General features: G+C 33.4%; 1 protein-coding gene across 1 annotated transcript in view; it reads right to left on the reverse strand.

Annotated features, from left to right (window-relative positions):
- The window catches only part of LOC130445054 (uncharacterized), a 187,569-nt gene that overhangs the window by 74,558 nt on the left and 87,790 nt on the right, over positions 1-25,221 (reverse strand). Inside the window, exon 2 of the mRNA XM_056780541.1 lies at positions 13,304-13,363. Within this exon, the coding sequence (XP_056636519.1) occupies positions 13,304-13,363 (60 nt within the window). The remainder of the gene's footprint in view (positions 1-13,303; positions 13,364-25,221) is intronic.

Genomic DNA, 25,221 nt, shown 5'->3' on the forward strand with positions numbered 1-25,221 from the left:
TTATACAAAAATACTTGCCGACAATTTTGTTCAAGGTACCATTGGCGTAAATACCTCATATTATGAATTTATTATTTTTACAAATACTTTTAAAAAAAAAGCATATCTTATAAAACGTAAATAGACGAGTAAAATGTAAGGGAGTTTGGTTTAAACTGGGTACCAGACGTGATCTGAGCCCTTTTTGTACCCCATTCGTTTTTTTTCTGGAAAACGAAATTTCAAAGTCACAAAGAAAAATAATCCATTTTTACTTCAAGCGTGTACTATTATAATGCGTTTCCCTTTAGAACATGGCCTTTTTTTACTATTGGCAACACTCCAATTGAAAAAATTAATTAGAAATAGTAAATAAAAGTAGAATATTATGATTGTATCAAAATAATGACACCAACAACTGTAGATACTCCTTGTAAGAAGTCTGTACATTTTTCCAAACTAATAAAGACTCTAATTCTTTTTTATAGTTAAAGATATATCAGTCATTCAACAAAATGAAAAAAATAACTTTCGTTCTATTAAAAATCCACTATTTAATTTCAATTTTAAAACCCAACAATCTATTGATTATCCTATTAATTTGTACATACATAAAAAATAATCGAAATGTCATAAAACGAAAAATCGTGAATCGAGAAAATAGAGTTCGTGTCTTCTCTTCCGAGACGATAAAGTGTTATTTCTAGTCGAGAAACATCTGCATCTAACAGAAGAAAGGTCTATAAGGAAGAAAAAGTGGAATTGCATTAAATTGGCCTTCTAGATGGGCAGATCTGATCAGCGTTGACGGTTATAATACACTGTGGTCGTGTCGATTCCTCCAATTCCGGCAAAGACTATCGCGATCTATACTAGACACGATGAAACCACAATACGCCATGCATTTCTTAGGTAATTACACAAAGCATTGCGGTGAGTTGTATATTTACAGATGATTACGACAAGTATCGTTGAAAACTCAATCAATATTTGTTTGTTGTTCGTATTATTTACTAGAACAATTAATTGTTCTTTGTTGACGTACAGGAATAATGATTCTCTACCTATATTCATTTTATTAAACTAACAGTTCTATAGTCTATTTTTATACACGAGAGAGTAATAAAACTTAATTCTTAATGCAAAACTTACACCTGAATACAATAGCTAGTCGATTATGGTGAAGAGATAACACAATCATTAATGTTCGATAAACTACTACTATATACAAATATACCAATTCGCGCCTGTCGAATCTCTAAAAGCAGCGTAGCTCTAATGAGATATAAACGTTCGAAATCTGCTCGTTTCGATCCAAAACATCCTACGTTCGTGTAAATAAGAAATGCAATGCCATGAAACAATGCAGAAGTTAGAGATATGTAGATACGTTGGTTTTTCCTTAAGATATATCGAAGTGGATTAAGTTAATTATGACAATAAGAAGGTTACAAGATAAACGTGACTTGGAAATACCTGGAACACCTTGGAAACGGTGGAAAGAAAAAATATGTGGGATCACGTGGCGTGGTTGCATCTTGGGGATAAGTCGAACGGTTTCCCAACTTCCCAGGACTAAAAATCGAAACTACTTATGTATTGTATTTGAAATCCCACTTTATACCGGACTATCCAAAACAAAGATGGAATAGAGCTCAAGAAGGAAGACACAAAGGAAATGATGAATTTAAGGATAAGTTAGGAGATAATAAAGACAGAATCTCATGGAATCAATGGGGAACTAATAAAAAAAAAGGAGTAAGCAGACTCAAGTTAAATCAGTGAAAGAAATTTGAACAAAAGAAAAGATACCAGTTATAGTATATTTTTATGTACGAGAGAATAATAAAACCCAAATATTATTATAGAATAATCTGTATCGTAATATTTAATCTCGATATCTTTTCCTATCTTTATGAAATTGAATTTACATGATCTACGACTGACAAAATTTCAAAAAAAAAACCCCAATTTTCGATGTAGCTTCAGTTGATAAAAGTAGTTACAGCCTATTTCGAGCGTCATTTATAACAGTTTTTATTGGAAAAATGTCACTATGTATTATCAATCTCTTATGAAAAATAAAATTATGACGACAGAATCTCATTCGACATCGTCTTGAACACAACATTTTGCTTCCCCTTCCGATCAATCATCGATGAAATGTGGACGAGTTATCGCTGCAATTTCTAGCTAACTTTTGATACGATTTCTCAAAAAATTCTCAAGTATTTTGCTATAAGAACATATGATAGAGCTCTAAGCACGTTACGTGTGCTGTCATTATAAATTTCATAAACTTTATCATCGTTATTATTGATAGAAAATAAAGTTTTGAATAAAAATTATGTAGTTTTTCAATATATTATTTGCATTTGAGGATACAATAGAAGATTTTTTCGATAACATACAATGTATATTCCACAATATTTTCAAATTATTTATTATGCTAATTTGAAAAATATATGTCTGTTATTAGCTGGCCATACGTCCCGTTTTGAACGGGACAGTTTTGATATTTTTGGCTTTTGGGGTTGTCCTGTTTTTTTGCCAGTAATAAAATAAGTGAAAACTGTTACTATAGTTTATTTTAGAAAGGTATAGAGTAATAAAACCTCATTAGGTATGCAAAGGGGACCACAGAATGACCCAACTAATATTTGAGCCACTTTCATAGTTTGGCATTGATTTCATTGTGAAATTTTTTCTTTCTATCAAATGCAGGTACTACCACCCGGTTTGGTCTCAATATATGAGTTTAACCTATTGTTATCCATTCACAAATACTGAAAATAGCGCGCCAAAGACGTGCCGATAGGATACTCGTAAAAAGGAAAGCCTAATCTCAATTAGGGTTGAAATTAGGCACTAATAGAAGGTTAAACGGTACCTGTTAAACGCAAAACGTAACTGTATAATCTACTACCTAGTAATCCCTACACAATATTTCGATATTGACACTTCAGGCTAGAAAACATACTTTTCCTAATTCTCTTACACAAACTGAACGAAATTCCCCATTTTATTGCTCTACACCTGTCTGAAATAGACTATAGGTAATTTCTTATTACATATTCGGTAAATATTTAGATTCACTTCTAGAATATTGACAATGAAATCAATCCTCATGTATATATGAGGTCTGGCTATTAAATAACGAGACTGGTTACGAAAAAAGGGTTTTATTATAAAAAATATTCTATCGAAGGAATGCTGGAAGTCTTTTTTGGTGAGGGCCTTCAGGAGCTCCGCCGTTTTTTGCTTTACCGCTTCCATAGACTCAAATCGGGTCCCTTTCAAAGCAGATCTTTTTCTAATTTTTCTATCCTTTCAAGGAAATTCGACCCAAAACTTTTGGTCAGAAGTCAGATTTTTTGGCACCAACTTCGCACCGACTTTTGCCAGGTGTAAAATTTTTCTAACCGTTTCTTTATCGGCGTTTACAGCATCGGCAACCATCCGGATGATCTGGACGCACAATTTGGTTGATTTTGGTCACGAAGTTGAAACAGTGATAGGGCGCACTGCACGCTGGTCATTTTCAGTGCTCTCTCGGCCCTCACTAAAGCGCTTACACCACTCAAAAACACACACACGAGATAGAGAATTGTCGCCATAAGCTTCTAGCAACAGTTTATAACACTCAGACGGAGTTTTTTTCAATTCAACGAAATTTGACATTGAAAAACATACTATAATAGTGACGGAAACGTGTTTTGGGATTTACAAAATCTAGGGCGCCCTCTAGACGCGCAGTCTCGTTATTTAATGGCTAAACCTTATAATGTGTCTTAAGCTTTGGTGCCAGGAACTGTCACTGGTATACATGTTGATAAAACAGACTATTTTTAGTTTTATTTTAGAAAAAAAAATTGTGAGAGGATGTTTTGAAATTTTGTAAATACCTTGTTTTGTATTTTGTTTCAATAATTTCATAAATATAATGGAGTGTTTTGCATAAACATGCTCAACTATAAAATCTTTTCATTTAGTTTTGAGTTAGGCCAGAATTAAACATCCTAAAAATATTTTTTTACCCTTTTTGATGTTCGGAAAGCTTTGATATTTAAATGTAAAATAAATGTTGGAATTTCCGGCCCATTTGATTCCTTTCCTATACGCTACACCCCAAAAATAATCTGACTGTCCAATTTTTGAACAAAGTTTTTATGTCCAGTCAACTTCTCTACCTCTTTTACATACTTTCTCGTTTCGAACACAGTTGAACACATTCATATAGGTGAAGAACAAGAAGAATTACTTAAACGAAGTGCTAATATTATACAGGGTCTACTTCATATTCCTTAAACCTAAATAATATTACATTTAACTCATACTTGCCCACAAATGTAATAAATGAGGTCAATCTGTACAATCTAAAGATTTTTCAACATATAAATAAACACGATAACATCGCAAATATAATACGTAACCACCTAAACATATTAAATACACGGAATTCAAAGCACCTTACAACCTGCACTGAAATAAACATAATATTCCAATTTAAAAAACAAAACTGCTCTGGTATAGATGGCACAGTCAATATCATAATTAAAAAAGCTCTAGTGCAACTCGCACATATCGTAAATTTTGCTCTAAAGCTCAAAATTGCCAACATCGTTCCCATTATCAAAGCTAATAATCAGCCATGCTACGTGGATAGTTACAGACCTATATCTCTTCTCAATAATATTGTAAAGGTAATAGATAAAATAAAAAGATTGCAAAACTTTATAGAAAAACAAAAAATTTTACTCCCCGAGCGATATGGATTCAAATACAAATTTTTAATTTTATCATGGCCGCTATCGACATCCGAAAAGCCTTTGACTCTTTACCGATCGAAGGATTCATTAATAAATTGATAAATTTGAAGATACCAAATTATTTGATTAACATTTTGCATCCTATTTAACCAATAGAAAATATTTCACATCAAAAATAATGAAAGCATGACGGGACCATACCTCATAAATGCTGGAGTTCCGCAAGGGTCATTTTTATCACTTACTTTATAACGAATGAAATGCTAACGCCCACATCGCTAAACAAATACAAAAAACTAAGCTAAGCATACAGTAAAATCACCAAACAAAACAAACTTTCATTATACAAACAAATCATTTCAGACCAATTTCAATATACGCAGCCCCAGTCTACTACAATGGTACCAAACAAAATTTCCGCACCCGAAACTTCCTAGAAACTCGTGGTTACATGACATAGTCGACATACCCATTGTCAAAGACTTCCTAACAAAAATTTCAATAAACTTTCACAATGTTTTGTCTGCCAAAAGATCTTCGAGAAAAACTGAAAGCCAATCAAGCAAATCGCGCAGGGTATATCCACGACAGGCTTCTGCATGGTTCTCTAATCAAATGTTTTTGTTGTAAAATTCCAAATTTAATTAATACCGAAATCATCGTAAATTAAGACTTCCATATACCAAACGACAGACATGTTGCCTTCTCGGAAACTCCGATCGATTTTTGAAACCCTGTTTTTCAGCTGCTTCTCAGGGATATTTCAGCCTAAATCAAACTTGTGGATAATGCCCTGTTGCAAGGAACCACACAATTGCATCCAGACGTACCCACGACATCTATGGATCGCCAGAACATCGTCCAATGTATTTATTGTTAATTTATTAAATGTCAAAGTCAGTTTCCTACTGAGTTGACATAAATTTTCATTTAATTCATACAAATATTGGTGCTGACATATTAGTGACGTTATGGGAAACTTCCACCGTTTCTACTGTAGTTTTGTTGGTTTTTTAATATCAACAATTTCTTCCTTAGATTGAAATTCATTTGGCCAAATTTAAACAGTGATATAAACAATTCCATCAAAAATTATGACTTTCATTTTTCACAATATTGGCGTACTAAACAAGAAAAAACATGTGGCATCTACTTATTATTTTTCTTCGAAAATCTTCTTGTTTCCAAGCCAATTTTAATCGACTATTTGCTCTTAATAATTTTTAATCTATTCTATTCAATCAAAGATCTTTTACAAAGGCAGCGCTACTAGTTTTTAACCCCCTCATGAACCATTTATCATCAATTTTATTCAAAAATAAGTTTGGTAGTCCTCTAGAGAGGCTTTTTCGACGTTGGGTCAGTATGGCTCTGACTGAGTGCCGTCTTTCGTTGTATTGTACGTGTTGAACAAATTTGTCAGTTGAATATGATTGATGATGCATTATTTGCAACTTTATTACCAACAAGTCGTTGTACTTGTCACGTTTCGAGAAGAATTTTTATACAACTATTGTTAATACACGTTTCTAGATTTATACTATGAATTAAAACCGAAATAATTCAAAGTCAAACCGATTTTATTTATTTTCTCGCGTTATATACTTACAAAAGGATCAAAAGAAACAATATTAATCAGAGGAAAGTCACTAGTCGTCTTTGAAGGGATCGTTTGATCCTTAAAGATATCATTTAAGAGATTAAACTAAGTAAATCTTCAGTTCGCTGACGCCTTTATCTTGGAGTGGCATCTCTCTCTGGGGGGTTAGTTTCGTATCGTAAAGACATTAGGCCAGGAGAGAAGGAATTATCTATAACTATTCACAACTCGGATAAATATCCAGTAAGTTTTGACCCATTTTAGACACTAAAAACTTACAATTTAAAGATAAGCGAACTTTTTAGTTTGAATTTGAGACACTCAAAATGATTTTGGGGTAATCAGAGACGCAGAATAGAAATTATTCAGAGTAATTGGAATCAAATATAAACATCCGAGTCTATAAGGGTTGCTACTTAAGTTTGATTTATGGCAACACTGATGTAAATATCACCAACACATAGCAGTGTTCCGATGAACTCGCTTCGAATTTTGGTGATGAAGCACCACCGTGTTTCGCTGGTTTTTCAAATTCAATCATCGGCTTTTGTACCAGAACACATAAAATTGTAAATAGAAAGAAGCTTTCAAAATGGTATAATTTCAACAACTACCGATAGATTTGATGCTGTTGATGAATAGGAAGTGCATTTTCCTCAATAACTTCAAAATTTAGCAAACACAAACTAGGTTGATGATAAGTTTCTTTGCGAAACATGCATATCTAAAGGTACGTCCACACTGGAGCAACTTGTAGCAATTTTATGTTGCTAAATGTTTAAATTCATCAAACATTGACACGAAACAAACTGTCATCACTAGTCCAACAATGTTAATGAATGTTTGCACTTGTCGAATCTCAAATTCAGTTGACTACAACATTCTGTCCACACTGTTGTAGTTTTCTGACATGATGGAGGAAGACTTGGGTCCGTCCAAGTTTGAAGAAAAGAGAAGAATATGGTGAGCGGCTGCACTTTCCTTTCTTTTCCTTTCTATAAAACTGAGCCACCAAGTTACGGATTTTTCTTTTCGCCTCTTCCTGAGATAAGCACCATACAGCTGAACAAACTGCATTCCATGCATCATTTTTTGATTCTCTGTATTTATCTTTAACATTTTTAGGATTCCAAATACATGGATGTTGTCCATAATTGTCAATTAAATTTAAACAATTCTCTAAAGTCCACTTAAACGCCATCAGGCGGCAGTCCGTCTACTGTCTAGTCACTCAATTTGCAACAATCCGTTCTCTCGAAGCAATGGTGACAAATGTTTCACATATTCCAACAAATATAAACATTTTATGTTGTAACAAGTTTTTGTTGTATTATGTTGGAAAATGTTGCTCCAGTGTGGACGCGCCTTAACGTCCAAAAAAATTTTAGCACACAAAAATCAGAAATAGAATAGCACGAAATGAAAAGAGTACTTCAGTGCTATCGAAAAGTAACAATAGCTTTCTGAGCTAACCAAATCATCTTATGAATATTTTTGAACTAAACTATTTTTCAAAAATGTTTTTGAAATCCAGTAAACAATGGGGTTTGCTGCTAATGTGAAATTTTGATGATTTTTCGCATAACCAGAATGAAATATTGATAATATGGATGATGAAAAAACATTTCTGTAATTCCTAACATCTTTTAAATAAATATTTATTGTTTATGTAGTGAAACTGGCCTAAAAGAGAACCGAGCAAATCGAAGCATCTACAACTTTGAAGTTTCTTGAAACACCTCGCGAACGGTTATCCTGTATGTAATAAAGGGAGTTGCGTGTTGAAGTTGATAACACGTTATTCTAAGGGTTACAAGAAAAAGTTTCATTCAAAAGAATAACCATTTGATTTCGTATTATTCGGAAAAAAGTATATTACCGTTACTTTAGGTAGTTGTATAATTACGAGCAAATTTTATTGAATAATTTTTTTACTATCTAATTAGAAAGTTCATCTCAAGTATGCAATTACTGTCATTTTAAAGAAACTTTGTTGGTAGTTTACGGGCAGTATTTAAAGCACATTAAAGCTTCAATAAGAAGATAACGGTAATTTGATTAGAAAGAACGGTAGGTTCGATCTATAATTAAAGAATTAATTGTTTCATTAATTATACACTCACTTCTAGATATATAATATATTCGATTAAAATCATTTGTCACTCGTAAAAAAATCAATATAGTATTATTTCAGAAAGAAATGATGTGTGGCTTACAAAAAATGAGACAATTTATGAGTCTTATAGCTTAAGCTACTTTGGCCACATTTTTAGAAATCAAAAATATGCCTTGTTACAGCTGATCATGGAAAGCAGACGCGACTTGGATAGAAAAAGATTTTCATGGTTGAAAATCCTTCGAGATTGGTTCCATGTACGTGATGCCGTAAATCTAATACGCATGACTGAAGATCGTGAGGAATTTCAAAGGATAATTGCCAATCTTCATTAGAATGAAGCAGGCACTTGAAGAAGAAGATAGCTTAAGCAAGAAGAGTGTCAATTTGAGAAAAAGACAGGTTTGTCCCTACTAGAATTTTTCCTTATTTCCTTGAAACATCGAAATATCACGTTAAAACAAGGTTAACCTTATTAGAGCAATCCTGATGTTCATGGTGAAGTCGCATCAGACTAAACCTTTGAAATAAATCCATTTTTATTCAGGTTTTCCTGATCACGTCCATACAAGGAACTTCTCAGTATCACCTTACTGGAAACAAGAATGTTTCTTATCAGGTTATCCTAACCATGCCCAACTACAATCACATTAGGTTGACCTTATCGAAGATAAATTAATTTTTCTTCAGGTTTTTCCGATCATGTCCATGCTAGGAATCTCCCAGGATCACCTGATGAATTTCTATGATCAATAAAGTATTCAAATAAAAAATTTGTTTGCAACTGTTACTTTCCAGACTACCTAGAGATCCGTGCTACTTCATATAGTCCATACGTAAAAGGATAACTTCAGTAGGCAAGATCGGGATCTTTTAGAGGTAATTTTAATCAGAATCCTGATAAGGACCGTGTAAGATAAACCTCAATAGTGATCTGCGATACAACCTCATTAGCTCCTTGTCATGATATCCTGACCTGTACCTTATTAAGTTGCAAAATTACCTAAGAAGGTCCTTATGGAGTCCTCACAAAATATCTAGTCGGGGTTAGGTTGTTTGTGATTGGTATGGGGATGTTATTTATATGACGTGAGGTATATATTAGGTTTGGACTTGATATAGGAAGGATGCCTCTTCAGGCAAGGAGTTGTGGTGGATTTAGGATGTTGGATGATGTGACCTGCAACACAAAGAGAAAAGAAGAAAAAGGCTCGATGAAGAAACGACTTTGCGGGGAATGTGATAGATTTGTTTATTGAGGTAGGGGTGTATAGGTTTGGAATTGGATGGTGAACCAGTTCACTATGTTTCAGGAAAACCCCAGAAAACCTGCAACACCGAAGATTGGTGAAAATTGCAGGTATCAGCTAAGGTAGGGAATTATTTTATAATTCAGAAGTGGCCACCAGTTTTGACTTTGGGAATTGTAAAGCTTAAAAAAACTTCAAATCTTATTGGTAATTGTTGAAAGCGGATTGCAGAGGTTTACTTAAATGTTTCAGTGAGTCTGTAGAAACAATACAAATCGTTAGGCTTTTTCAACATTTTCTTTGGATTCACACGCCGTAATATTCACATAAGTAGAGGTGGAAGATTTTTAAAGTACATTAAACCTTCACAATTCCACCAGACACAGATTTTCCGCTCGAATGGTAATTGTCCCTAGTATAACCACTGGTTTTCCATGTTTTGGTTATATGGATAAATCCATTTTTCAAATAACAAAATGGGCGTCTTTCGGCGGGGCAAGGAACTGTTTAACTTCAACGTTTTATTCGTAGAAGAAAGATTTTGATCAGAAAAGGACGTTATCGTTATTAGAAAGGATTAAAGAGATAAGAGCTTCGCTGGAAAAACTGTTGAACCTTGTTGAAAAATGATTATTCTATGTGGTAAAATAATCGAAAATCGGAATTACAAATAAGATGTTTCTTTCTTGAATGTGCCAATACAAACGGAATGAAATAATTCTCTTGTAGTCTTTGTCTCTACGTGAAATTCTTTCAAATGAAATAAAAAATATTATCTTTTATCAGATCTATTCATTTAAAAATTGATGTTATATAATTATACCTTTTTTAACACTCTAATAGCTTGGTAAGAATTAACCAATGACAGTTATCTACATACCAACCATTACAATCTCGAATTTGCATTGTAGAATGCTTGAAATATAATTAATTATTAGATGTAATTTTATATGTATCTCACACCTCTATAATAATTATATTCCTATCTTGCATCAAAGTAGGGAACAACTTGTAGTAGTTACCTTCAATACATCTGCATTATGTACAAGAGATGCAGAGGATATGTGAGAGATAGTATACAAATGAGATCTGTAGGCCAGTATAAGATCGCAAATCCCAAAAATTATTACAAACGAAAGCTAAGCTTCAATTATCACTCGAAAGTAATACTTCAAACATACATAAAATGAAAATAATTGAGGAATTTCTGGAACACTTAGTAAGTATACCTTTAAACTCTGAATAAGAAAGTCGTTTGTTAGAAAGCACAGAATGAACGTATTCTGGCCTAGTGAACACATATGTATTGACGTTGTTGCCGGTAACAGATAGTGTTAAATGAATCTATCCCGGAGCAAATGAAATTACAAGGCGCAAGACACAATTATAGTGATTAAGACGCTACTGAAAAGATCAATATCAAAAACGATTGTTTCCCAAAGTATACTTACACATTCGAGAAGCCGTAGAAGCATCGCCTTCGGCCGATATTTGCACGATGGAATAGGTGGTCGATTTTTAATCGGATTTATAAATTGGAGTTGGGTAATTCTTATATTTCCACCATTTTACACATTACAACATTTATTTGTTCTGTTCCATCATTTTATGAACTATTTTCATTAATTTCATTGATTTAGGGTCAAAATCAAACTATAAGTTTTAATAAAACGGAAGATTTTTAGTTGTTTGGCGTCGGGATAACCGAACGGATCCAACTCACCTGCGACCTCTTCCCAAATCGTCTTTCGAAGATTTTCCAACCCGCAAAAAAGATTAACCATTAACCATTCTTTGAGCTGTAAGGATTTGATGTTGGTGGAATTGGGGAGGAAACGGGAAGCTGATAACTAACATAGAAATTATCAATGTGGTACTGCTATTAACACCAAGTACATAGCACTAATGAAAGCCAGTAGAAAAACCAGTCAGTTTCAAAACTTCTAATTGTCAAATTTTCAATCTTACATAACCAACAATTTTATATACACAGATGAAATATAATCGCAAAAGTGGATTCTTGCAAACTACTACGCGAAAATATTTGACCTTCACGGTCTGCCACACACTACCTTTCTATTTATTGAATTATAAATAATGACTGAACCATCAAGGAGGTTGTGTTATGGTGGTTAAAGCTTTGAAGAAACTCTGAGCAGTGGTTTGATGAAGCCAAATATAATGCAAGTGATATAGACGAAATCCTAGATGATTACATACAATCTCCGATCATGAGAGTACCTTCGGAAGTTCAGAAAACGAGGAAGAGGACACTGATGGTGGAAACGGGTCTCGGAAACTTTGAAAAAGGCAAATGAGGAATGTTATTAAAATAACGTCAAACCACAAACTCACTCAAAATATACATTGGGTAAGAAAAGATACGAATAATATAAGATAATGTGATTTGGTTGAACTGGAACTTTTCTAGCGGTTTGAATTTTACTGTTCTCAAATCACGTCATGAAAATAAAGACCTGGCTTAAACCTGGCTTTCCGTTCTTTTATCAGCTTTGAGGTAAGCAAAAAGATCCCGCAGGTTTATTATTTTTCAATAAATTTATAGACAATTGTTAAAATGTTTATGGATTGATGCAGTCAGCGACAAAATACTAGGTACTGGTTAGTTTTAGGGTTATGTTCCTAGCACCCAACAATAGTAGACGCCACCTTCCCGCTGGTATACTAAAAGTCCCACCTTTCTGGTTAAGGGTTAATGAATTAAATAGAAAAAAATAAAATTGAAAAGTGATGATGAATAAGACAAAAAGGAAATAGGTAATAACATTGTTGAGGATTAGGTAGAGCCAGAGAAAGATAAACGTTTCTAGTAAAACAGGAGCCTAGTTAGATAATGAATAATAGAAAAGCAAACAGTATAAGATCCGGTTTTTACACGTTCTAATAAAGTTACAAATAGTTATTAGCCGCAAAACTTTTAATTGAATAAATGTTTACCGTTCTTCACCATAGTTTGTTTAAATCCAAAATAACTAATAAGTATTTGTCACTTTATTATGTACTCAACAAATAGTCTACTGTTGGTAACACTACAAAAGATGTCTATAGAACAATCGTCTCTGTATTGAATAAGAAAATTGAAAATATTTGATAGGAAACGAAAAAGAAAACGGCAAACAAATTTCATCATCCAGCATCCATATTAAATATTTGATTATTTGTATGACAAACATTTCCAAAAATGAACTAATCATATATAGGTATGATAAACAAACACTTTTGATGTATAATATTTTAGGTGAAGTTTCTACTAAACTCTTTAATTGACATTAACTTATTTGGCAAGTAACTCGATTCACAAATAATTCTATTTGAGTTTAATAATTTTATGGGTAAAATTAAGGATTTTTGGGTAGGTTACTATTGGAAAATATTTAATCAATATAATTCATTTGATTTTTTTGAGAAATCATACTATAAACTGATCCTATCTGTTTAAGATTATCGAACTCGATTGAGTGATGATTGTTTTTATTAATTTTAAAACCGAATACATATATTATCATATATATATCAAAAAGTTGATTTTTTGACGATAATAAGCGCTAGATGTAAGGACGATACTTACCATAAAACAATCGGGTCCCTGCAAGCACATGGATTCCCCATTGGGGCCGTCATTAGCGAACTGTAAAAAAGAAAAGCAGTATTAATATCGAGGATTTTACCAGAGATTAAAAACTTCATTAAAATTTGCATTTCAATATGATCCGTAGATGGAAAGTTGTGCATCTAAAAATCAGCCAACTCCATAATAGAGACGCCTAAAGCAGTTTATTATTAAACTACACAATGAAAAACTGAAGGAGAACCAGAAAAAAAATGTCAATTTGAGATTAGTGACTAGTGCTATTATAATTTTTATTACGAAGAATTTTATTCGCCTTCCATTTTATTGTCTGGACAAAATGGCGATGAATATTTTTTTCATATATTTCCTAATAAAAAACCAGGATATTATAGAGTACAAATTTCTCTTGTAGATTTTTTTCAGTGTACTTGAATCACATTTTAAGACCATGTATGAAAATCCGAGCGACTTGTTTTCATTTGCATGTAAAAAATTACTATCTACCACCACGAAATATGTCTGAAAAGTTTTACATTTGGAATTATACTAGAGAAAAGTATATTGACGTGCAATCTACAGGGGTTGTCTTCAAAGATCATAAAAATTCGATACACAATTCTTATTAACATTCACGCGAAAACTACTTAACCGATCATCATGAAACATTAGAAATAACATATTTTTAACGAGATATAAAACAATTTTTTGTCAAAAATCTCATAATCTAGCTTCCTCGACGCCATCTAATATTCCAGAAATGGAGTTCCAACCCTCAGTACTGTAATACTTTATTACCAAAGATCACGTCAATATCCAATCCAATTGACTACATGCTATTATTTATTTCAGATCTTACTTTTTGGTTTCAATTCTTACTGTGTTCTTCTTTAAAAATGTCTCGGAAGCGAAAGCTCCGTGCAGCACGAAATCAAGAAGCTTCGGTTCACGTAAAGAAGACAACAGCAAGCAGAGCGACAAAGTGTTTTGAGGGCAACTGAAACTCCTCTTCAAGTACGAGTTCGTTCATAGAAACGCCAGAACAATCGCAGGCCAGAAGAATTCAAGTTGCAGAAGGATTGGTCGCTATTTAACGCTACTAGGTTTCAATATGATCTTTCAATTTAATATCATAATCATCCTTCGATTGTTGTTGGCTCAATGAATAAAAAATGTCACTAGAAAGGTGAAACTGTTGGAATGTGCTGTTCCAGTGGTAAAGTTTCACTTCCATTACTTGGTAAAGCAGAAGAACCTTTAGAAACTTAAGTTTTATTAAATGTTTAAGATGAATCAAAGTAACTTTTAGACAAAATAAGAAATTGTAACCCTTCCTTTCAATCATATTGATTCATTTCTACTGTAATGATCTCTGATACTTATTAAATAGCTTCAATGGAGTTTACAAAGTCTACAGAGGAAAATCTTATATATTTGTTGTGTTGTGACTCAACATATACCCAACGATAAAGTGTTTAGACGTATGGGAAATGAAAGAGAATTACTTACAACAATAAAGAAAAGAAAGGCCGCTTATCTATGCCACATACGTTACGAAAAAGGGTTTTATTATAAAAATTTTTCTACATTCGAATGCTCCCCGTTCAATATACTCCTCTCCCCTCGCCACACACCTGTCCATACGTTTTTTCCATTGATCGAACCAGTGCTGGAAGTCTTCTTTGGTGGGGGCATGTAGTAGCTTGCTTTACCGCTCCCATAGACTTAAATCGGGTCCCTTCTGAAAGAAGATCTTCTAACCTTCCAAAGAAATTTGAGCAGACCCGTTGACGCAAGAGCTTTTGGTAAGGAGTCAAATTTTTTTGCACCAACTTCGTACAGACTTTTGTCATGTCTATTTTCACGTGTAAAATTTTTCTAACCGTTTCTTTATCGGCGTTTACAGCTTCGGCAATCATCTGGATGCTCATTCGACGATCTGCACGCATAATTTGGTTGATTTTGGTCACTATTTCCGGAGATGAAACAGTCCCAGGGCGACCTGGGCGCTGGTCATCTTCAGTGCACTCTCGGCCTTCACTAAAGCGCTTACACCACTCAAAAACACTCGCACGAGAAAGAGAATTGTCCGCATATGTCACTTGCAGCCATGCGGATGCTCATTCGACGATCTGCGCGCACAATTTGGTTGATTTTGGTCACTATTTCGGAGATGAAACAGTCCCAGGGCGACCTGGGCGCTGGTCATCTTCAGTGCACTCTCGGCCTTCACTAAAGCGCTTACACCACTCAATCGAGAAAAAAATACGCTCGTTTCAAATCGCTACTGCACAAATACTATAATAGTGACGGAAACGTGTTTTGGGACGTTCATAGTCAAGATATCTAGAATATCTAATGAAAAGGTTTTCAATAATATTTGCTCTAGTCTTAAATGTATTTTTATTACCCTCGTAAATCATGTAGAAGTAGAATGTAACTAAAACAGTTTTACATCATGTGGAATTTAAATATTGAAATTTTCTAATGATACCAACATGAATATGACGCCACGGAAATGAAAGTATGCATATACATAGACATTTTAAAAGTTCTGTATGCAAATTTATTTTGAAAGTTTCGAGGAAATACCATGTTTTATCTGAAAATTCATCTGCATTTGAATTTTTATCATTGGTGTTATTTACAGATACCAAAACATGTAGATTTCGTTAAAAACATTCATCAGTTTTTAAATTTACTTTGTTTCGGAATTGTTTGACTTTATACGAAATAAATTTGCATCAAATCTTTCTTGTAACAAAACATCCTCAGCAAGAAATATCACACCTAACAGATGGTAAGTGAAATGAAGTTTTACACTCGCTTTCTATCTGCATAAATTTCTGTATCTGCGCTAGCTTCAGAAACTTGTTCCTACTCTACACTTGTGAGAAAATACAAATACACAATAGAGAAAATATTAAAGATATAGAGAGAGACTAGCCAATAAATTCAAAAACTCGTTATTCTCTTTTTTTGCCATTCCTATCACTTGAAACTTCGACGTACTTTCGATCTAATCAGGATAGAATAGAGAGAAATAGAGTGGTATACCGATGCTCTTTCTCACTCTGCCAGCCGTCCCGGACTACTTGAATAAGCTCCAATACCTCGCCTTCTCTATCTTTACTATTTTCTCCATGAAAGTTTTTGCTAGACCTAACCTCACAAAGTACTTCTTATAATGGAAATGCCATGTAAGGAAACTAGATATGGGAAAGCATCTTTCTTAAAGGACAACGCAGAAAAATTCAAAAGATGACGAGAAAAGTCTGTACTCTGTTCGTTTCCAAGCATCTTCGTAACAAATACCACCTTCGGAGGAAATTTCGAACCATCTATATACCATTTAATGGGCGGTCTATTCCTGTTTACTGTCTTCCTTCTTCTGTATGATGATTTGGGGTCTCGTATACACTGCGACCCAAAGGATCTATTACGTCCCCGTCCCCCTTTCTTGCTGCGGTACTGGAGAACCCAGTATTTACAGATGATCCATCAATCCCACTTCTTTTAAAAAGTCTAGAATGTGGGATGGATTCAATTGGCAGAGATCTTAGTCTTCTATTTCAAGCGCTTCCAGGTGTAGAGCTCTGGAGTTCAAACAATTTGAGAGAGTGTGGATAGAGGTTTCGTCCTGCCGTATTATCTGCTAGGTCTAGCGTCTTTAAGTGTTTGTTGAGGCGACAGTGCCCCTATGGAACTCCTATTGATGCTTAGTTTTACAACCATTACATCAACGGGAAGATATATTCGAGTTAGGGATGACTAGATTCCTCAATGCAAATGTAGATATTACAAAAATAGTCCAATAATTGTTTTTTACTTTCACTGAAACATACAAGAACAATCGAATGAAATTTGCCGACGATTGTCTCCGTGCTGTTCTGATCTGTAAGACATTTAATATCATCAATGCATTTTTGTTAAATTATAAGGTGTTGAAAGAGGATTTAATCTCCAAATTTGTTTTCAAGAAATCTAAGGGTCTAAATATAGAGATATACGTGGATCGAAATGACAACGTTTTTGAATAAATTCTGGACTATAATTCCTATCGTGAATTTCGTGTTTTGTTTACAACAAAAGTTAAAGGAAAGTTACAATTATCTTTCAACAATTTACGGACTGCTCGATCACGTAGGCGTTTTTAAAAATTTACGTATTCACCTTCGTCAGACAAACCGACACATACAAACACGGGCGAACGGATAGACGCGGACACAAACACAACAAAAATATGTGATCACGAAAAGGCATTCCTGCACATGCAAATTAAACTAGAAGGCGAGGAATGACGTATTTAATCCTGATGAGTAGAAATAAATCCAATCAACTGGCATATAACGTATTTGGGACGTCACAATTGTTTAACATGAGACAAGTAACGAGCATCCAGTTACCTTTGTTCGGAGCCGATAGAGATTCATTCCGAATCCGATATCACTGCAGACTGATCGAAGTATTTAAAACAATAGAATGCGGTTTTTGTACAAAAATATCAAATATTCAAGTAAATACTGTGTATAAATACTTGACCTTTTTTAGTGGTGAAAAAAATTGATACTAGACAGCACTTTTAACAAATTTATTCAATAAAACCATTGATAAACCAAGAATATATTGTATTCGATCTACTGGATTAGTATAATCGAAGTATGCTATGTGATTTGTAATCTATTGATGGAAATGTATCTAAGAAGTAACCAGAAAGTCGATATGGAAGGCGATAACCCATACAAGAGCTGGAAAGTATCCGTAAACTTGAAAAAAATTGTCTAGAAAGTGAAAATGCGTAGAAAAGTGACTAGAAAAAAAGAATGCGTGAAAAATTATTAAGGAAGTTCAAAAAAAAGTATCTGGAAAGCGAAATCTCCAGTCGGTAATAAATAACCAGATGAACGGCAACTATATATATTATAAGAGAAAATTATCTTTCAAACGTGGATTTAAATATAAAAAAAAATGTCTAGGGTGTGAAGGAAATGGCAATTCATGAAAAATTGTATTCCATTTAAATGCAACGCTGAATTTCGGTACCAAATTCTATTATAAGGTGACATTTGGCTTGAAGAGACAAAAATATCAACTGGGGAATTTGGCGTCGTTAAAAAAAACTTCCCTGCGACAGATGGCAGAATCCTCGGGGAACCCTGGACGTTTTGGAATCTCTGAAAACAACCTGAATGGCCCATCGCAAATACTGTAGTGTTTCATAGCATTCAGTCTACAAAAAAAAATTCTGAAACACTGGTTAAGAATATCGTGAATATAATGGACTAGAACTAGAAACTGCATTGAAAATTATGATGAGAATCTATATAAAAGTATTCTAAAAGGAAAAACTTTTTATATATCTTCTAAAAACAAAAAAACATATAGAAAAATGTCTATTTGATTGGAAATCGCTAGGTAAAAAAAGACAGATTATAGTATGTATATCAAAAGAGAGTTATAAACATAAAAAAGAAATTTCTAGGAAATTTGGGACGCGGAAATGCGTGGAAAAGTGTTTAGAAAGTGGAAATATGTGATAATATCGAGAATCGATTAGACTAGAACTCAAAAATACATTAAAACTTACTTAGTAACCGATGAAAGTCTTAAAACAAAATCCTGAAAGGGAAAATTTATTGAAATACATATAGAAAAATGTCCAGTCGGTTGGAAATTGATAGGTGAAAAGTGATAAATCATATTAGAAGTGGAAAGTGAGCCTTATAATTAGAAAAGTGTCTAGAAAGTGGGGGGAGACGAATTGTGTAGAAAATAATATAGAAAGTGGTTATCTAAGATTGCGAACTGATTAAAAAGACTTCAGAAAGCGACAATCTAAAGAAAAATGACCAGTTGATAGAAAATAACTAGCTGGAAGGCTAGTCTTTAAATCAGATGTGAAAAATGTGTACCAAACGAGAGCTATATCTATATAAAAAAATTTCTAGGTAATTTGGGAAGCTGAAATGAGTGGAAAAGTATTTAGAAAGTGGAAATGCGTGGAAAATTACGTCTATAATATCTATAATCAATTAAGACTAGAGCTCAAAAATGGAATAAAAATTACTTATTAAGTCTGAAGAAAAGTTATCCAGAAAAAGGAACTGAAATGAAAAGTCACTAGAAAGCAAAAGCACATAGAGAAAAATGTCCATTTCGTTTCGGAAATTACTAAGATAACATGCGACAAATTATATTCTAGGTCTAGGAAGTTGAAACTGCGCAGAAAAATGTCTAAAATTCTAAAATACTAAAAAGCTAGTGGTCTAAAACTCAAAATAGAAGTATTGAGAGTCCACAAAGTGTATCTAGGAAGTGAAAATTGATCAAAAAATGTCTAAAAAAATTAAAAATTTATAAAAAAAATGTACATTCACCAGGAAATCACAATGTGAAAGGCGACTATTTATATTAGAAGTGAAAAGTTACTCCTATATATGTTAAAACGATATGAGGAAGTGGAAATGTATAATATTGAAAATCAATTGGACTAGAGCTCGAAGAATAATTAAAAATTATATAAGAAGTGACAAAATTCCACAAAAAGTATCTAGAAAGAGGGAATTGGTCGAAAATTGGCTAGAAAGTTGAAATTTATAGAAAAATGAGGAGAAATTCGAAAACTGTTAGAACGACGGCGACATTTTATATTGGAATTGACTATAAAAAGTTTGTTGGAAGTGGAAATGCGTGGCAAAGTGTGTAGAATTTTGAAAGTTAATTGAAAAATTTCATAGGAAGTGAAGAAGGTTACAAAAATATATCCATGAAGTCTAGATAACGTAGAATAATAAAATGAAAATAGCATTTCCAGAGATGGTATGTACATTCTATATTTATTTATATATGTCTATTTGTGTATTTTTGTTTCCAAGTATTATATTGATAAGTTTTATAATAAATATTTAGAATATCCCATTTCGTGATCGCCGCTCAACACGGCCGCTAATTCTTTTTATCTAAAAGATTGTATCTCGATTTGTATTAATACTTACATCCAATTTGTTACCAACTTAGTATCGGCATGTAGATAAATACGAAGAATAATTCTTTTTTCTTCGAGCATTCCACCTTCTCTTAAATAATAATGGTTTCTACCGTTTAAAAGGCGCGATAATTAGTGCTTAAAAACGCAATAAATTTCTTTATAAAGAAAGCCTACATAATTAAAGTCTCATATGTTCTTTTAATCAGCCGATGTTGAGTAAAATTACAGTATGATACAAATAAAGCTTTAAAGAAACCTTTAGACTTTAGAATCCTCCATACAAGCCACAATTTCGTTACAAAGAAGTCACTATTGAGCTCTCAAAAAACTATTAATATTTGGTAACCATCTTCACATTCAATAGAATATTTTTAACCAATCTAAAACAGCGAGAACAAAAATCGGGACTCAATGAACAACTTTTAGAAATATAAACTCAGCGGGTACATCTGTGGTGATTAAGAAATCGCCAAGATGAACGTTATACATATACAAGGATTGTTATATTATTATGTTGTTAAATTCTAATGGTACGTTTGTTTTTATTGAGCCGAATCGCACTTATATTGATTTATTGTGGCTTAAATTTGTTTTAGCACCTTCTAGTTTATCAATCATCAAATATCATCTTTCAAATCAATACCTACCTTCATATAAGCAACCGCTATTTGGGCGCTAAGATACTTGAAACAAAAAGGATAGTTTCTGGAAGAATCTGCTATTTCTTCAAACGCGTCGATCTGTGTAAATTGAACTACTTCATAATAAAGCACATCCATTCTAAAGAATAATCAAAATTCCAAAAGGTACACTCATAGAAAACTTCTTTGTCTGTTCCAGTTGAAGAGCCCTACTGTGATGAAAATAAACTATGATATTTTCTGCTTTCTTTAAGAAAGATGAATGTTGGTGCAAGGTAGGGTTTTACAGAAGATATAGAGATTGCAAAATGAAATATTTTACATCGTTAGTCCTGTTAGAAAATTATATTTGGCGGAAACTAGCATGATTTTGATATGTAAACAAACATTAGGTCCAAATTAATATAAATTACGTATATTTAATAGTTTATCTACCTATCAAAGACTATTTTTAGTTCAACAAAACCCGATACAATAGCAGAATAAAAGTATGTTCTGCTCATACAAATAAAAAAAAAAATAGAAATTGGATATATAAAAGATCCACTCTATATATTAGACGGCAAGGTGGATTATCCAGATACCAATCTAAATGGGTTGAGATACGTTGCTAGAAATCGTGATTACACCTAGAATTCAAAATCCTTGTTCCTAAGCTGGCTTAAAGAAGATTTAGAAGAGAAGACGGGATCTCTCTCGCGTCGCATTGAATCACCTCTTTCATACACCGTTAAAAATTTATTATGGAATTAAACAACAACATGTATCGAAAACAGGAAAATACATTTCAAATTCCGTTATTTAAAGGAGTAAAAAGGATATAAAAACGCTCAATTCATTGATGAGCAAACCTAAAATGTTCTGAGTCGCGAATATGAAAATTTAAACCAAGACATTTTGATAAAATATATTTGTAGTTCTATAGTTTTAATTCTATTTAATCCTAAGCCAAAATACAGTGAGATATACGGCTGTTTTGACCGATACTTTGTTCTCCATAGCTCTGCAGATTGGAAACTTGCTCGTGTTTAGCCCAAACCAAACTACGGTCTGATTGCTCTGGTCCAAGCAAGGCCATAAACAAAGTCGTTAATCAGCAAATCTTGAGTCTGCTAACATCATCAATATAGTTTTAGTAAACATAGATCAACAAGGCCTATGTCACCAACATATGAATTGAAGCTATAGAAAAATTTGGAGAATCTGGATGTATCAAAGGCAAAGACCGATACATTCAAGTTGCTATCTATGGTCATACCTCAGACTGCCAGACTGATCTATAGCTTCATCGACGATAGCAGATTGGTTTTCATCCCATTAAACTCGACCAGAAACTTGGACAGCTTCGAGCATAGAGGAAAGGTCGCTGACCTGACTCTGTTTTGACGATACCATCACGGAAGAAGCTCTTCCGAGTTGTACAACATAATCCCACCTAAAACAATATCTGCAAGATCTACTCCACGGGCAGACGTGGCTCATGAATACAGGGTTCGTCTACAGTCTACAGTCTACCTAGAACGACAATTTATCGCGACTTCTTTCTTTGGAGAAGAGCAAACTCGTGAAAAGCAAGGCACATCTTTCCCGAAGACTACAACATAGTTCAAGACCAATATGGTGTCTCCATACGGCAGGAACTACTTGATTAACCCTCATGTGGTTGCTTTCTATATAAAAAATTCTATCTTTTATTCTTTCCCATTCTATCCTCTTGGGTTGCCTCACATTTTCAATGTTAACTTGAATCAAATATCTAATTATATAAACAGAATTCGTTATCCTTAAGACATCCTTACAACAAAGAAAAAGGAGATATCATTTATTCGTGAAAATATATTATAACTTAATAAATTATTAGGAAAAGCAGAAAGTAATGTCGTTTAAATGTTTGTTGATGTTTGATTGAAATTTGATAGCTCTCTTCAAAGTCTGGTATAATGTTGATAACGATTGAAAATGAATTTTGTTTAAATTTAACTCAATTACTTTAATATCCATCTTTGGAAATTTTATTAGTGTAGCTGTTTTAGAAATCTACTACGAGATTATATCAGTGAACAAATTAATGTAAATAGACGGATGTATAACTGAACAGAATTTCAAGATTTCACATGCATTCCTATCACTATAAATAACATGAACTTTGAAAGATATCTTCATTGTTGTGACGATGCAACAGATTGATTAGTTAGATGTTTCTCAGTTTTTTCATTCCATCATTAGCGTAAATATACAAACACCGTATAAAATTCAAAGAAACTGTTTTTATTCGTATTCGAGGTGCTTATATATAAGGGAGAAACTATGGTATGTTATTGGGGGATGGTTTTGGATGAACTATCTATAACTAGCAGTTATGCCCTTGGAGAAATGGCAAGTGGCAATTGCTCAAGTCGAATTTTCCTCTTGCTATAATTTGTTTTTCTGAAAACTGATCTCTTTCTATGAATCTTCATATCAGAAAAAACCCTTTGCGTGAAACTTGAAAGGAAATCCATTTTCATAGCAAAGGGATGAAATGTTGAATCTTGTATCAAAAGTTATTTGATATTTTATAATTCACCTTCTATAAGAATCAGGTATAATTTTTTATATGATAATTGTGAGTCGCACCTTAACGTCAAGTTTGTTGCCCAACCTAATTTGACATTTCTTTGTTTCAGTGTTTGACAAATTCAACCATGGAGAAAGTACACTATTGAGCAGCGCGTTAAAATTGTCGAAGCCTTTTACGAAAATGGGCGTTCAAATCAAAATGCATTTCGTGATTTTTTTGGTCAGCATAATCGACCAAAAGTGTCCACAATCGGGTGAATTGTGCCCAAAATCATCAAATCGGGTCTGTAGGAAATGTGAAAACACCTGTGCATGCTCGCTCCGGCGGCGGGCCGTACTTCTTCGAAAATGAGGTCGGCCAAGCAGTTACCGTGTATGGTGTTCGCTATAGCGAGATGATAACGAACTTCTTGTGGCCAGAAACTGAGGATATGATAGTGCCACTTGCCACACAGCCATCGAAACAAAGGCTCAAATTCAATGGTCGTGTTATCTCAAGTCGTGGCGATGTTAATTGGCCACCACGATCATCTGATTTGACACCGTTGGACTTCTTTCTTTAGGGATATTTGAAGGAAAAAGTGTACTTGTACTAAAAGATGATATAATTCGGCACATTAACGACAGAATCATTGAAAATATAGACCATCGGATAGAAGTACGCCACCGAAGCCGTGGCGAGCATTTGGCCGATATTTTGTTTCACACATAATTGTTATAGATCCTTCTATCATTATAAAAAATATTAGGATAATTCTCTTAAAACTTTTTCTTTTATTTACAATTAACATCGTACATTTTGGTTGGACCACCCTTTAGATGAGCTACAGATCTTCATTAGGCTTGAAATCATACGAGAATCAGAGATATAAGGAAATGCATTGATTGAAAGAAGCAAAAAGAAAAAGATACGACAGATAACATATACATAGACATAATAAAGAGCTCAATAGAAAGTAGAATGGAACAGAGGGAAGAAACTTCAGAGGGAAGGTTCAAATAGATAATATGATGAAGACAATAAGAGAAAACAAATCGGAAACACTAATTGGCTACAGAAACTTAAAAACGTAGACGATATAATAATAGTAGCAGACACATTTTTAAAAAAATGGAATAGAAAATAGACATATAGATGAAAAGCCTAATAAGAAAAATAAGAAAGGAAAATCTAGAAAAATTTGGTACCATAGGAAGAAGGGTTAAGAAGTAAACGCTACAGCAAATGAATGAAGTAGCAAAGAATCGAGAAAGTGGGAAAAGTTGAGAAAATAATAAAAGCTAAAATCCCAATACCCTAATGCTCGAAAAGACATAAGGAGTTCTAGAGAAGAAGAGCTTATCTAGACCTACACCCCCGGTTACTAGAATGATCGGCAATACCACTAGTTGATGTAAAACCCTATACCAATTATCTGAATATCCTTAAACAATTCACATTAAATAGCTTCTGAACATTATTCCCAAAAGTAACTTAACATTCCTTACATCGTATAAAGTCTCACAAATAGCGACTGTCGCCTAGACTGTTTTGAGAAGTATTTCAAGAATATATCTAAAAGAAACCAATAACGAGTGAAATGCCTGAGTGGAATTTAAATAATAAGACGATAGATAAGCGAAGGCTTTTCTTTCAAATACAGATTCAAAGAAAATGCGAGACTTCTTCAAAGAATTATTTGACACCATTGGAAGCTTTTGCATGTCTGATAAAAGATCAAGTTTTTTTT

Source organism: Diorhabda sublineata, chromosome 6 (genome assembly GCF_026230105.1).
Source record: "Diorhabda sublineata isolate icDioSubl1.1 chromosome 6, icDioSubl1.1, whole genome shotgun sequence".
Lineage (NCBI taxonomy): Eukaryota > Metazoa > Arthropoda > Insecta > Coleoptera > Chrysomelidae > Diorhabda > Diorhabda sublineata.